The 15,923-nt window shown below is 44.6% G+C and overlaps 1 protein-coding gene across 2 annotated transcripts in view; it reads left to right on the top strand.

Moving 5' to 3' along the window:
- Trpc4ap (transient receptor potential cation channel subfamily C member 4 associated protein) overlaps nucleotides 1-15,923 on the top strand; it is a 99,503-nt gene that overhangs the window by 64,748 nt on the left and 18,832 nt on the right. For both annotated transcript variants that reach the window (XM_004630843.2, XM_004630842.2), the window contains exon 8: nucleotides 7,998-8,183. In XM_004630843.2, the coding sequence (XP_004630900.1) occupies nucleotides 7,998-8,183 (186 nt within the window). The remainder of the gene's footprint in view (nucleotides 1-7,997; nucleotides 8,184-15,923) is intronic.

The raw sequence follows: 15,923 nt of genomic DNA, 5'->3' as shown, positions 1-15,923 counted from the left end.
ATAGTGTGTGTGTGTGTGTGTGTGTGTGTGTGTGCGTTTTGAGACAAGGTCATGCTATGGAGTTCAAGTTGTCCTTGAACCCTCTATGGAGCCCAGGCTGGCCTTGAACTCCTGGAGATCCTCCTGCTTCAGCCTCCCAAGTACTGAGACAATAAGCATACGCCACCACTCCCAGCTATTGATAGCTTTTGTGTTAAAGCTATAGTTTAACATGTGGCTGTACAAAGTCTGAGCCTTCCCAACTCTTTTGTGGTAATTCTGAGTTCTTCCTGCAACCTACATGGTTTTCTCCAGTCAGATACCCTGGGAAGGCCAAGCTGGGGGGACATAATTAAATCAGCAGATGACAAAGCTGTTACTCCTCAATGCTGTCATTCATTAACTCTTGAATTGTGAGGAAATTGCGTGTTAGTGTGGGCTGCCATAAAAACATACCACAGTTTGAGGGGCTTAAGAGAAGCTTGTTTCTCTCAGTTTGGGAAGCTGAGAGTTCAAGACCAAGGCACTGTAGAGCTTGGTTTCTGCTGTGAGATAGCAATAGCTTGTGGATGGACCCCTCCTGAGTCTCTCGTGGCCTTTCCTCTGTGCAGAGAGATCTGTGGCCCCTCCTCCTCTTCTCATGAGGACATTCATTGTACTGGCTGAGGAGTCTTTACTTATGATCTCATTTAACCTAGATCAGCTCCCTAGAGGCCCGGCCTGTAACTATAGCAATGCGGGGGGAAGGACTTCAAGTGTAGGGGTTAGTGCACAGTCGGGTAGAAGGCTGAGTTATGCACAGCGTTGCCAAATTGTCTTCCTGCTCAGATGATAAATATGATCGAGCCCTTTTAAAAATTCTTCAATGACTAGTTGTCCTTCTGTTGATTCAGGTGGAAATAAATGATTTCATCTGCAGAACAAATATAAGTCCAGATTTTAGTTAGAGACAGAGTTATAGCTAGCAATTACAAGCTTAAAAGTGACACTTGGCTGAGAGGGCCTGACTCGTGCAGCATCCTGGAGTGGAAAGCAGAGCTGCGCCTGCCAGTGGAAACAAATGAGAGAAGAAGCCTGTCAGTCGATTAGTGCTAACCAACAAGTTGTGATAGCTACTTGCAAAGCTGAGTATTACAAGGATCATGTGGTGCCTGGGTGCCAGCCCCAAGCGCACTCATCTTGCTGCGTGGAATTCAGCCAGTGCTTTTCTGGGAAGAGGGCCTCTAGCTTTCCTTTCCTTTCTCTCTCTCTCTCTCTCTCTCTCTCTCTCTCTCTCTCTCTCTCTCTCTCTCATATGAGGAATTGAACTCAGGACCTTGCATTTGCCAGGCAGGTGCTGTGCCACTGAACTACAGCTTTTCAAGATATCATTGATTCACAAAGTCTTAGGACTCTCTGGGCTCAGAAGCCCGAGTCTCATACCCATGAGAGCTGAGCTGTTCACATCTGGAAGAGCACAGGCCTGATGTGGGAGTGGGAAAGACAGAGTCCCACCCCACCCTGGGAGGATGAGGTAATGAAAATGGGGCTCTGTGTGCTGGAGAAAAGAGGTCTAATAAAAAAAGCCAGCTAGGTGAAGATTTTTATGTACAATCAGATACTATTTACTTTTAGAAAAAGTAAAAACAAAATCCAAACACTCTGAAAGGAACAGCAGGTGAAGAGCAGACAAGTCTGTTCGTTTCTCTGAGGGACCTGTCACTGTCTTCCTCCAGGGATATTCCCTGATGCCCAGTCATGGGGTAGGAGGGGGAAAGAGGATCATCTCCTTCTCTTTGTACAGAGGAGGCACCATTCTGCCTTGACTGGAGTTTATCTTGCCAACCATTCTGTCACATACAAAATTATGTGATGTGCTCTTACAGCTATACTGTATTCTGCTATATGTATAAACCATAATTTATGTAACCAAAATAAATTGTTAGAAATTTCTATAGATAGAAATTTGGTTTATTTCAAGTCTTTGTTTCACAGATAGCAGCCTTGCAGAGTAGAGTATGGTGTGCTAGGTATTTTTAAACTTTGATAGATGCTTAACCCTCTGGAGAAATGGCTGGATCATCTTCCCATTTTGTTGTCTGTACCTCCTTCCCATTACCAGCCTTTTCATATTTCTTGATCTTTGCCAAACTTACAAGAAAAAAGGTTACCTCAGTATAAATGTTTTTAACTAATGGTCCCATGATGTAAAATTAACCATTTTAAAGTCAGCAGTTTGGTCCAGTGGCATTTGGTATGTTTCCCTGGTACCTGCTCCCCGCTGTCTCATCCCCTCACTTCCCATTTCTCTAAGAAGCAGCTCATACACATCCAATGATCACTCCTCACAGCCCTGCCCAACCTCCAGCTTGCACCCCTGCACTTCCCATCCGTTCTGGGTGTGAGTATAAGAGGAATGGAGCATCCTAGCGCTGGGGGGGCGGGGAAGGGGTCCTTGAGTTCAAGCCCTGCCTGAGCAGGTTGGTGACTTAGCGAGGCCCTACCCCAAAATAAAACGGTCTGGGGATGTAGCTCAGGATGAAGGCTCGGATTCAATCCCTAGCACCACAAAATTGGAAGGAAACAAAGAGTCTCATAATAATGAGGGCTTCTGTTCTTTGCCTCCGTGCTTTCAAGGTTGGTTCGCTTCAGTGTTTCCTCACTTTTACAGCTGAGTAGTGTTCAGTTTGTTTACCTGTTCATCAGCCCGTGGATGTCTAGGCTGTTGCTGCCCCTAGGCTGTAGTCAGAGGTGTTGCTGCTCACATTGTAATGCACATTACCTGCCCCAGGGCAGGTGCAGCATCCACACCTGCAATCTCAGCATAGGATCAAGAATCAAATCACACTCAGTGGACTAAGCGCCTGCTTTGGCATCTACAGGGGCCAGGATTTGAGCCCCATCCTAAATGCTGTGCCACCCCCCTCCCCTCTCCCCCAGGGTGCGCTGAGCTGGTGAACAAGTTGGAGTATGGTGGCACATGCCTGTAATTCCAGTGCTGGGGAGGCTGAAAACAGGAGAATCACTGAGTCCAAACTGCCTAGTGAGACCCTGTACCAAATAAAATGAAAGGGGAAAAAAAAACAAAGAATCACGGGGGGCCAGTGAGCTAGCTCAGCAGTCTAAAGTGCCTGCTTAGGCAAGCTTAGGCGAGTGCAGGGACCACAGCTTGATCCCCGGCACCAGCCCCACCCCCAGGGCAGGCTGAGCCAGGAGCTCCCTCCCCCAAATCAGTCACCAACTCCAGAAGCCAAGCCTCCCTATGACAGCGTGAGCCTCTGGGGGGGGACACCTATACACAAACCATAATAATAGAGATTAGAAAAGGACTAAGATTATTTGTCAAACTTGTGGGTTTTGAACTATATGACTGCAGTAGAATCCTCCTGATTTCCATAATAATTGTTACTGGTAGTAATAGCTATTAACTTTTTGTTGCAAGTTTTCCTCTTTAAATGTTGTATTCTTTTGAATTTTATTTTAAAATGTTTCATTATGGGGAACATCAAACATAAAAGTAAAGCAAATACCCTACTGACACTTGTGTACCAGTCACTCAGCCTCGGTAACTGTTGGCTACGAGCTGTCCTGTTTTCTCTCCACTTCCCTTCACCACCCCTGCTTCACACTGGTGTTTGGTGGGTTTTTCTTTTTTTTTTTTCTTGTTTTTCTTTTTGATGCTGGCATTGGACTCAGCCTTACACATCTCTGTCACTGAGCCACAGCTCTAGTGCTTTTGGATTATCTTGACATAAACCTAAGCATCATATATTTTAATGTTTCTCCAAGGTGATTTTTTTTTGAGATGGGATTTCTTGCTATTTTGTCCAGGCTGACCTCAAACTTCTGAGCTCAAGATCTCCCAAGTAGCTAGAACTACAATATAGGTTTGTGCATGGAGCAGATTTTTAAAGTGTAACCCCAGTACAATTATTATACCAAAAGAATAAAGTATGTTGATATTGCATAGTACCTATTTTTGATTGTATGATATATTTACATGGTTCAGAAAAATCTACAGAATCAGACATTCATTGACGGTTCCCTTCCGTTCTTGCTCCCAGAGGCCCATTTCCTTTGTTCCCCTGAGAGGTGTCTGGGCTCTTCTTGCAGCTGTTTCCTGTGGCAACCACTGCTGTGTTGGCTTCTTTTCTATTCTTTAATTTAATGCATATATAAGCAAATAAGTTCAGGCACTGGCTTTATTTTATTTTTAGGGGTTTTTGTCCCACCGCACCTTTATTGTGGACCATTCACAGTTTAGAGTTTCGTAGGCTTTCCAGAAGCACACAGCCCACTGAAAGTTTCCTCCCTGACATCCCCATGACTGCTAACCAGCCTCGTCTTGTCTCTTGTCCTCATTTGTATGACATTCTGCCAGTGTTCCAGGAATCCCCAGGGTTGGCTTCCGACAGGGGCAGGGGTGCAGTGGTGACCCTCCCCCCCAAAAAAACCATGATCAGCTTTATGTCCAGTCTGACCCCTTCCCCTGCCCTCACCCCCACCCAGCCCCATCTCTTCCTTCCCAGCAGCATGCAGGCCCACACTGGTCAGGGTTGGAGTCCCAACTCCACTTGGAGCCATGTGACCTTGGGAAATTTATTGACCTCTCTGAATCCTCCTTTCTTCAGTGAGAATGTGGGGAGAAGACTGGGTCTGTGGGGCCGGCCAGAGAGTTTAGTGGATTAAAGCACCTGCTTAGGCAGGCAGATGCAGGGACCAGGGGTGCCTGCCCTGCCCCTGGGACACACTGAGATGGGGATTGAGACTGGGTGTGGTGGCACACTCCTGTAATCTCAGTGCTTGGGAGGCTGAAATCAGGAGAATCACTACAAGTCTGATCTATATAGTGAGACCCTGTAGACCCTGTAGTAAAATACAAAAAAAAAGACTAGGTCTGTCAGGGCCCTTTTGAGGATTTGTGATTTGTATATAAAATACCTGCCACATGGTATGCCCTAAATATACCTGAACTTTCTTTTTCTGGGGCAAGAAAAGATACCTGATGAAGCAATGTCAGAGCCAGTTGTTTTATAAAAGTCCCTTGTCCCTTAGCACAACTGAAGAGGTAGCTATCTTAACGGTGGACTTTCAAGAGGAAAGGACAACCCCAGAGGCAGAGACCTCCCCAGAGTCTGGTGGATGCAAACCTGCAGATGCTGCTTGAGCGTCCATGGGCACGCAGGATGCTGACCTCTGTTTAAGGCCACTTTGGGCAGGCAAGGGCAGATCCAGGGGGCCAGGAGAACAAGGAAAATCTGTATTTAACTGCCCCTGCCAAGGAGAAAGCAGCTTTGTGTGGGGCGAAACCCAGAGCTAAAGGGTCATCAGCAAATCCCCTTCCAGTGCCTTGACATGTCACCTGTCATAGGGGATCCTCACAGCCTGAAATACTAGAAGCCTTGTGTCATTCACACTCCACTGGTGTACAAAGGTGTCCCCAGACCTCTCACTAAGGCAGGAATTCTGCACCTGAAGCTGTGTCCCCTCCCCATCTTCCCATCCCTCATGGTCATTGAAATCAAAATCTGATACATGAATGGCTATGAGAAGAAATAACAGTGCTCCCAGTAATACACTGAGTGTTCATCCAGTGGTTGATCTGTAGACACTATCACTCCTTTTTTCCTTAACTGTCATTCTTCGAAATTTTTTTAAAGCTTAAGTATCACAAAGCCCTTGTTCATACATAGCTCTCAGTAAAAATGGAGCACCTCGAGGGTTGTTTTATATCTCCAGTATCACAGCAGAAGGCCACTCCGCAATCTTAGGATGTGTATCAACCAAGACCACGGCTGGTGTTCTAGAAAAGCACCCTCCAAACAGAGAGGGAACACAGGAGTGCAGAGATGAAAGATTCAGGTGAGACAGGACTATAATGCTACAGGAAAGAACTTCTTCAGTTGAGGAGAGGGGGCAAAGTGGTTAAAACCAAAGGAAGCACTGTGGATCCGGAAATGCCTGTCCAAATATAGACAGCTGTGTCAAGCCAGTAAAAAAAGAAAAATAAGTTGTCTTCCTAGCATCAGATGGGCATTCTGGCTGGGTGTGGCATCGCACACCTGTAATGCCAGCACTTGGGAGACTGAGGCAGGAGGATCATTGTGAGTGCAAGGTCAGTGTAGGCTACCTAGTGAGTTCAAGGCCAGCTTGAACTACATATGGAGACCTGTCTTAGAAAGACAACGACACAAAAGATACTAGTGGGTGGATCCCTGTCCAAGGATGCCCCTGTGGTTTTCCACAAAGCAGCTTGTCTAGCAAAAACCCAGCTGACCTGCGCCCATCAGGTCATCTCGAGCTTAAGGTGTCGTCTGCAACCTGGGATGATGAGTTTCTGCTCCCATCCACTCAGTGCTGTTGTCAAGGGCTGTGCTTCCAAGTGATCTTAGGGCCTTCTGCCCGAATCACTGAGTTCTTCAAGGTGTGAAGGAGTTTTGTTGATGATTGTGCCTTTGTGTCTACTGCTTGCAGCAGGGTTGGTTTGTTCCATAACTTTTTAAGTAGTTGGAAGGTGCACTGACAGAGCAGTCTGTAGGTCGAGACTCCCGTTGCTCCCTGTGTCTGAGGGTGCGTAGACTCCAAGGGCACCCTAGGCCTTTCGCAAACAGTCTCTGCAGACGAAGATGGTAACCATCTTTTCTCCAGCACACAGAGCCCCATTTTCATTGCCTCATCTTCCCAGGGTGGGGTGGGACTCTGTCTTCCCCGCTCCCACACCAGGTGGTCCCGAAGTCCCCAGCATTGTCAGGACACCATCCTCTTCATTCTCTTTTTCTTGGCCTCATATCTGCATCATTTCTCCATGTGATGAGAAGAGCAGCCATGATGGAAGCATCCAGAGGCGGGCAAGGGGCGCAGGCACGCAGTGGAGCTACCTCCAGGCTGGCCAGGGCGCCGGAGCCTGAGGAAGGTGAGGAGGAGGAGGTGGCTCCCACCTGTCTCTCCCAGTCGCCCTGGCCCACTGCCTGCTGGGTACTGGACCTTGCCAGGCCGAGCTTGCTGCTTCTGTCCCCATAGTCCCTGGGAAGGGGTGTGTGCAGCCCACCCGTCTCCAGGTGACCCCAACCACAGGGCAGAAGGACCTGGTGGCAGCACGGAGAGGAGAAAAGGAGCCTAAGGGGGAGATTAGCTGATGGCACCAGGACCCGAGCCCCACCTCCCAGCCACCAAAACTTACTTTGTTCTCTTATGTTGATCAGAATTTCCGTCTTCCTCTTGATGAGTGAAGTGGGATTGGTGGAAACAGGGTTGAATAATTCAGTTTGGTTTTGTTTTTGGTGGTGGTGCTGGGGATTGAACCTAGGCCTCATGGCTGTTAGGCTTTACTTCAGTTTCTGTCACTTTAAAGTGTCTCATCCCTGCTAGTGCATGTTTGTTACAGGAAAATCAGAAACTACAGGTAGGTAGGTTTAAAGGAATATTTCTACCCTCTCCTACTCAGGAATATCCATAATAAATACTTGGGTGTATAGCTTTGTTTAGGTTTTGTTTTTGTTTTTATTTTTATTTTTGTCTTTTTACTTTGGTGTACACTTTTATAGTAGCAGATGTTTAAATTTTTGAAGAAAATGAGCTTAAACTAATGTTTAATAATTTTCGTTCTCTAAGAAGTAAATCGAAACTGCTTTTTGAGTCCCTGTAACAGCATGTGGCATCATTCTCACAGTCTGCTGTGTTCTGTCTGCTAGTGGTGAGCAATTAGTTATGCCCACCTGTGTACTGTTGTAAAAACCATAGAAGGAATAGCTGTGTATGACAAATTACCAGAAATGGACCTGTTGACTTAGACAAGCTTAAGACATAGAAGTTGCCCCAATTTCTATTCTCCCCAGTAAATCGTCAGTTTCCTGCACTTTGGGAAACAGCTCGTTTCTTTATTGCTCTTTTACTTCGGCTTCATTTCCTTTTCAAAAAGCAGCACTAACTAGCTGCTGTCACAGTAAGAATCATTCCTGTCACATAATTTGTTGAAGGCTTTGGAACTCTTTTTACCAGGCTCAGTTTTGAAGTGTTCCTCTCTTGTTTTCTCCCTGCAGCGGCCCTTCTCAGCATCCCCGGCTTTGTGGAACGGCTTTGCAAGCTGGCGACTCGGAAGGTGTCAGAGTCAGCGGGCACAGCCAGCTTCCTGCAGGAGCTAGAGGAGTGGTACACGTGGTTAGACAATGCTCTGGTTCTCGACGCCCTGATGCGAGTGGCAAATGAGGAGTCTGAGCACAATCAAGGTACTTTCGGGGGGGGGGGGTCCTCTTTGGGGCCTCTGGAGACATTCTTAACCTCCTTTCCAAGAAGGATTGATTAATTTGAGGTTTTTCTCAAAGTAGAATTTTCTTTAATCTGGTCCTAAACTATGACCCTTCAGACTTAGTAACGTTACAGAAACCTTGCTGCACTCCTCTGAGCTGCTGAGTGCAGGGAGGACTTTGTTGCGGAGCCAGAGGCGTCTATGTCCCTGAGACTGACTGGAACCAGTAAGCATTCTTAGGAGCCCAGAAAATTTGTTTTCTCAGTTTCTGCATGTTTCTTTTGTGTGCTCTCTCTCTCTTTCATGAGTTTGATCTCTCTCTCTCTCTCTCTCTCTCTCTCTCTCTCTCTCTCTCTCTCTCTCTCTGCACTGCTTTTTTCTGGTCCCCTCTGTGGGACTAGGCAGCCTAATGAGTTAGTAGACTCCTAAGCCTTGGCCTCAGCTTCCCAGTAACAGGCTCTAGCTGGTAGGATGCAGTCAGATCGTACAAGCCTAGGTGCAATTGGCTTTCATACAAGAAATATGGTATTGTGATGAGCTGTAAAAGGCTCAAGTCAATAACTTCTGAGGCTAACCCACTAATATTATAGACTGCTAGACAGTGTTAGATTGTTTAGTTGAATTCAAACACCTATAGTATTTAGATGCCAATAGATTATTCACCTCTGACAGGACAAAAAAATAAACGGATACAAAGGAAAGATCATTTTGTATTTATATATACAAAATAGGATAAATTTACAGCTACTTTCGCTTAATTCAATGAGAAGAAAGAGGTGTACTAACAGTGTTTGGACAGAATATCCTGTCTGCTTCATGTACTATGGATAACCACTAAGAAGATAACAATGTACAGTGTATTGACTATCAAAACTGTCCTATTAATCAGCTATGAAACTGTCTCATTCATATTTATTTCTCAATAATAAATAAATAAATAAAAGAAATATGGTATTGGCTGGGGCATAGGTGCCTGCCTGGCAAGCATAAGGTCATGAGTTTGATCCCTGGTACCCAAAAAACAAAAAAAAAGAAAGAAAAGAAAAGAAACATGGTATCTCACCAAGAAAGACAAGCTAGCTTTTTTCATCTCTGCCAACTCTTAAGTTGAAGAGCCTGAGATCTTGGTGAGTATGGCTTCTTTCCTCAACCCAGCTCTGTACCACATGCCTAGTGTAGGAGTGCCAACCCAGATGCTTTCGGCTATATAATGGCTTTAACTCACTTTTATGCTGAGAAAACTAAAGGCTACTGACCCTGGTCAGAGTGGTGGCTCAGAAGTTTGACCTAGAGGGACAGGCACTTGGTAAGAATAGGATCCAAGAAAGTTCATACCAAAATGTATTTTCAAAAACACTGGAGATTTTGATGGTAAGCAAGGAAAAAGGGCAGTAGATTATCTTAGCAAACTAAACACTAGCCAGCTGGTTCATGAAAGAACAAGGGAAAGAGACAACAAAGAAGAGCTCTGCTAAAGTCAGGAAAAAACATCCCCAAAAACAACTCTACACAAATTTATGATCAGACTTTGGAGCGGTGCATGCCCCAGGGCATTATCAAAAGCGCAGAGTGGAGCCTAGTGTCTCAGTGTGGTACCAGAAGAGGCACAGCGCTTACCAGGGATAGGGACAGAGCTGGTCGTCCTGCTAAACATCATCCAGAGGAAATGGTAAGAATAGGATCCAAGAAAGTTCATAAGTGCCTAAGTGCACGTGCCTAAGATGCTCATTAAAGGTTTCCCAAGTCTACTGGAGAAATAGACATTATTAAAGTAGGCCACGTCACTAAATAAATAAGTAAACAACAAGCCCTAAAGAGGAGAAAGAGAACAAATGCTCATAGCTATCTTAAATGTCTAGTTTTTTGCTGTTGTTGTTTGAGATAGGGTTGCACTGTGTAGTTCAGGATGGCCCTGAACTTATTACGGAGTCCAGGCCAGCCTTGAACTCACAGCAATCCTCCTGCCTCATCCTTCTGAGTGCTGGGATTACAGGCATGCACTACTGTGCCCAGCCTACATGTCTAGTTTTTAACAAAAATTATGAAACTCAAAGAAACAGATTTGACTCTTAAATAAGAAAAGGTAAGCAACTGAGATTACCTGTGAGAGGTCTTAGATGCAAAGTTTAACAGTGACTTCAAGGCAGCCATTGAAGTCTGTATGGCTATTATAAATACTGTATGGTTGGCTAACACAGTAAACTATGTTTTGATGATATTGTCTCATTAAATAGAAAACAACAACTAACAAATAGAAAACTTAAAAAAGTGCTAAAGGAAAGCTCTGGAGTTAAAAGAGTATAATAATAAAAACTTAAAATTTGGGCCAGCCAGATAGCTCAGTGGACTAAAACACCTGCTTAGGCAAGCACAGGGACTGGGGTTCAATCCCTGGCACCACCTGCCATGCCACCCCCGCCCCCAGGGCACGCCTGTAATCCCAGCATTTGGGAGACTGAAAACAGGAGGATCACTACCAAGTCTGATCTGTATAGTGAGACCCTGTAGACTCTGAAATAAATAAATAAATAAATAAATAAATAAATAAATAAATTCACTGGAAAGACTCAGAAGTAGATTTAAACTAGCAGGAGAAAAATAACATTTAAAGAATAAATCAATAGGGATTGAGATATCTGATAGAGGATTTAAACAATAAATATGAACAGAACTTCAGAATAAAGCAGTATGAAGCATACCAAAATATGTACAATAATGTAGAAGAGGAGATAAGAGAACGAAAGAGGGTGTATCAGTGTTTTACTAGAGAAACAGAAATGACACAAGCTGTACAAATGTATGCGAAATTACACAATTAGCTCTCAATGGTCAGCCACAGAGCTGCGCTTGGTCTTAGCCGGAAGCCACAGAGCTAGATGAGGAAGCACGCAGGGGGCGTTTGCAGGCCGGAGACGAAAGGATTCAGTCCAGGGTCTGGAATTCTCTGCCGTGTCTGCACGTCCTTGTCAAGGCTGAGGAGTCTGTGCTGGAAGCCAGGAGATAATGTCCAAGCTGAAGCTGGAGACGAGCTCCTCCGAACAACAGAATCAAGGCTCTTTTTCCTCATTCCCCCTTGATACCACCCAGGTGATGAGCAGCCCTGGGGCTCCTCTGCACCCTAAGGTGTAGAATTGCTCAGCCAACTTAGCTAAGCTTCTAAACTTCTCAAGTTGACACAATCTAATCTAACAGTTTTAAATAATGACTGAAAATGTCATGGATTTAATAAAAAATATTAATGGATACATCTGAGAAATTCGGAGAGCTCTAAGTGGGATAAGCACAATGATATCTGTACCTAGATGTGTCATGATAAAAACATTAACCCGTTTCTAAGGGCATTCCAGTAGGCTTAACAGCTGTCCATTCATGAGGAACAGTGGAGGCTGGAGACGGGAGGGTGATGGGTGCAAAGCACTGTAAAGAAATACAGCTGGGTGCAGTGGTGTGCAACCGTACGCCTCACACTCCGGAGGCTGAGGCAGTAGGATCATGTAAGTTTAGGAGTTTGAGACCAGACTGAGCAACATAGCAAGACCCTCAACTCAGAAACAAAAATGAAATAAAAGACTGTCAGCCAAGAATCTTATGTGCAAAACTTAAAGCTGCAGCTGAGCCTGGTACCACATGCCTGTAATCCCAGCACTTGGGAGGCTGAGGCAGGGAAGATCACAAGTTCAATTCCCACCTGAGCAGTTTAGCAAGACCCTGTATCAAAAATAAAAAAAGAAAAGAAAAAGCTAGAGCTTTAGCTTAGCGGTAGAGTGCCCTCAGATTCAATCCCTAGTAGTGCAAAAGGAAAAAAAAAGTGAAATAAAGATAATTTTAGGAGAATTTAGTAGGCAAATATGTGAGATAAGTAGTGCCACTGAGAAACAGCATGGGAAGTTCTTCATACTGAAAGAGAGGTGCCAGGCCTGGTTGTTGTCTCAGTTACTCTTCCCTCATTGCTGGGACAAAATACCCGACACCCAAAATGAAGGAAGGAGAGGTTTATTTATTTAGCTCACAGTTACTGGAGGTTTCAGTTCATACTCAGCTGGCTCCAAGGCAGTCTGGCACATGGCAGAGGGCAATCTTGCATGGCGGCAGCAAAGAGCAAGAGCAAAATGGAGGAGTAGCGGCAACAGAGAAGAAGTCTGTCTCTCTTACGTTACATTCAGGCTGTCCGCTCCAGGCTGGATATAGCACACCCATAATCCCAGCAGTACTCAGATCCATAATCTCAGCCTTGGATCACCCATAATCCCAGTGAATCATGAGTTAATCTCAAACTATAGTCCCCACCCCATGACTGCATGAGGCTTTGGGGGGATAACTAGACATAAACCATTAACAGTTGTGTACACCTGTAATCCCAGTGTACTCAGGAGATTGAGGCAGGAGGATTGCTGTGAATTCAAGGCCAGCCTGAACTCCATAGTGAGACCCAGTCTCTAACAACAACAACAACAACAGCAAAAAGATAAAGCAAGTGGCTTCACATAGTAACTTGAATATACACGCAGCGGCAGTAAAATGCATTGTATGAAAGACGATGCTAGTACCAGTACATACTTATTTCCTTTCTGTTCTTTTGTGGAACCTGGGATTGAACTAGGCCCTCGCGCTTGCCGGGCAAGCGCTTGTTCTACTGAGCCATCTCCCTGGCCCCCTCCTTTCTTAACTCACTTAAAAAGCAGTTGCATAAAACCATAATTCTATTGTTGAGTCTGTAGCATACAGAAATGTAACATATGTGGCAATCACTGTGCAGAGAAGCTAGCTGGACCAAAGTCACATTGGAATAGCAGAGTGACACCAGATGGCAGCTTGGGTCCTCCGGAATCAGTGAAGAAAACCCGAGTGGTAGATAAGAGAGTTAACCTTGTAAACTCAACCAATAGATACTTGCTGTTTTTTCAGCTTAACAGACAAAATTATGTAAAATAATAATAGTGTGTTATGTAACAGTGTGTTGTTCGAGTTTTTAATATGAGTAGTCATAATATGTATGACAATCCTAGCACAGAAAGGAAAAAAGGAAAGAATGCTATGTAGGCACTCAAATTAAGTTAGTGTCAATCTGATGAAGGTTTTAAGATGCGTGTGATAAGCCCTAGCACAAGTGCTAAAAAAGTAAACTTAAAACATGTCATTAAGAGAATTTTAATCATCTACTAGAAAATACTCACTTAATGTAATGGAAGCAGTAAAGGACAACCAGAAGCCAAGCATGGTGGTGCACACCTGTAGTCCCAGCACTCAGGGAGGCTGAGAGAGGAGGACTGCACTGTTGAGCCCAGCCTGCGCGATTCAGCATAGCCATACCAAGATACAAAGCGAAAGGGCTGGGGTGTAGCTCAGTACAAAGGCTCTGTCCTCAGTCCCAGTGTGTTCAGGAAACAGGGGAAGAGGAAGGAAATATCTATATGAGGCATATAGAAAGGAAAATGGCAGAAGTGAATGAAACTTGATCCATAAAAATATTACATATGAATGGGTTGAGTAATTTATTTAAATTCAATGGGCAGATTTTAGTATTGGGTTAAAAATACAAGATCCAGTTATATGCAGGTCATGGGAGATACACTCTGGAGTTATAGATACAGAGAGGTTGAAAGTAAAAGTAAAAACATGTGTCATGCAGACAGCATGATAAAGCTGGTACAAGAGACTTCAGTATAAAAATTGTTGCTGGGGCAGGGATGTAGCTCAGTGGCACAGCGCCTGTGTGGGAAGCGTGAGGTTGTAAGTTCAGTCCTTGGTACCACAAATCTAACAAAAACTGTTGCAGTGGTAGAGAGGGACGTTTGTGATAATGAACAGGTAACTACGTCAAGGTTTTAAAAATATAAATATTTGTTTAAAAATATAAGCATCTAATAACAGAACAAAAAATATATTAAAAGTTTTCTTGTTGTTGTTTTGGTTTTTAAGACAGGGTCTCACTGTGTAGTTCAGGCCAGGCTTGAACTCACTATGTAGCCCAAACTGGCCTGAAGCTTGTAGCAATCCTCCTGCTTCACCTTGCAAGTGCAAGGATTGCAGGCTGGTGGCACTCTGCTTCTCAGTCATGCTTCATTCAGCACCCCATTGACTCACAGAGTTAGATTTTGTTAGGGTCAGACCTGATAAATTAAGTTCTTAGGTTATAACACCCTGCAGAAACCACATTTCCTGAGTATGCTTGATAACCGCCACTCTGTATTTCTCTGTTTTTCTGGGCTTTGCAAAAGGCCCCTAGAGCAGTGCGTCTAGTAGGAGTGTGAAAGGACTGTTTTATGTATATTTACTTTCTCATCATGGAGATACACTACCTGACACCCACGGTTTAAAAGAGGAGAACTTTATGTAGGCTCACAGTTTCTAGGCTTTTCAGTCCATAGGCAGCTGACTCCAAAGCAGGGCAGCATGGCAGCACGGCCCAGGAGAACTAGCCCATGATATGGCAGCAGGAGGGGCGTGGGGCTACACCCTCCAGGCCACACCCCCAGTAGGGCACCTCCTCCAACCAGGTTCTCCTCCCCACCTCACAGTTAGCTGTAAACTCATCAGCCAATGTGTATTGTGCTCTGTGATCATGTCACTCCCCAAAAGCCCCGCCTTCAAGTATGTGAGGCTTTGGGAGGACCTCTAGATAATAAACCATAACAAGGACCTTAGTGGTTATTGGTCCAACATTGAGGAAACTAAGCAGTAACTCTCCTGAAGTCACTCAGCCTCTCCCAAATCTGACCAGTGCCCTCTTAAAATTAAAGGGTCTTAGCCTGTGTAGCATTCATTGCACACCTGTAATTCTAGTGGTTGGGGACACTGAGGCAGAAGTGTCACCATGAGCTCTAGGCCAGCCTGTACTACAAAGTGTGACCCTGTCTCAGATAAATTTAATTAATTAAATGGGGGCTGAATGATACCTGAGGCTTCCTAAGAATCTAGTGCTGGGCTTGTGTTTCCATTTAGTCCTCGCAGTAACGTAGCAGCTTGAGGCCCCTTGAGGTGGTGACCTGGCCAGAGTGAAGCAGGCAGCAGTCATGATGCCACTGTGATCTGCTTGACCTACAGAGGACTTTTTAAACTGGGTATTAAATGGGTACCTAAAGCTCAGCACGCTGGTGTGTGTCAAGTGTCCCACACATATTATGTATCTGCTGCCATTAGGAAAAATGAGATTGAGTAAAATTAAAATATGCGGTAATGTTCACCCAAAGCTCTGTTATCAGTTGTGATACTCAGACTGCTTTAGAAAGTCAAACATTATGAAACCTCAGATGTTTATTTTTTTGAAAAATGGGGGAGTCTTCCTAAAGAATTCCTCTCAGCCATCAGTGGTGTCTCATAGACGCCAGACAGAACTAAGACCTCAGAGTTGTTGGTGAGCTGAAGAGAGTCGGACATCTGTCTTGTCTGTCTCTGCTCTGTTGGAGGCTCTGGTGAGTGGCAAGAGGACAATAGGGAGAGTAGATTGTGCTATCACACTGGTGTGTCCAGGTATTTTTATTTTATATTAAGGTTGAGACAGAATAGGACCCCAGTCCATTTCTCGAAGTCTCTAGTGTTGTCAGGTTGCCCCTTTAGAAATGTCTTGCCTATATATAGTTCTGGAATCATTAGCTACAGCCATTAGACAAGAGAAAGAAATAAAAGGAATAAGAATAGGTAAAGAAGAAGTTAAATTATCTTTATTTTCAGATGACATGATACTTTACTTGGAAGACCTAAAAAACTCCACCAAGAAGCT

The sequence above is a fragment of the Octodon degus genome, unplaced genomic scaffold, assembly GCF_000260255.1.
Source record: "Octodon degus isolate 3935 unplaced genomic scaffold, OctDeg1.0 scaffold00037, whole genome shotgun sequence".
NCBI lineage: Eukaryota > Metazoa > Chordata > Mammalia > Rodentia > Octodontidae > Octodon > Octodon degus.
This window is presented reverse-complemented; position numbering and strand designations above follow the sequence as displayed.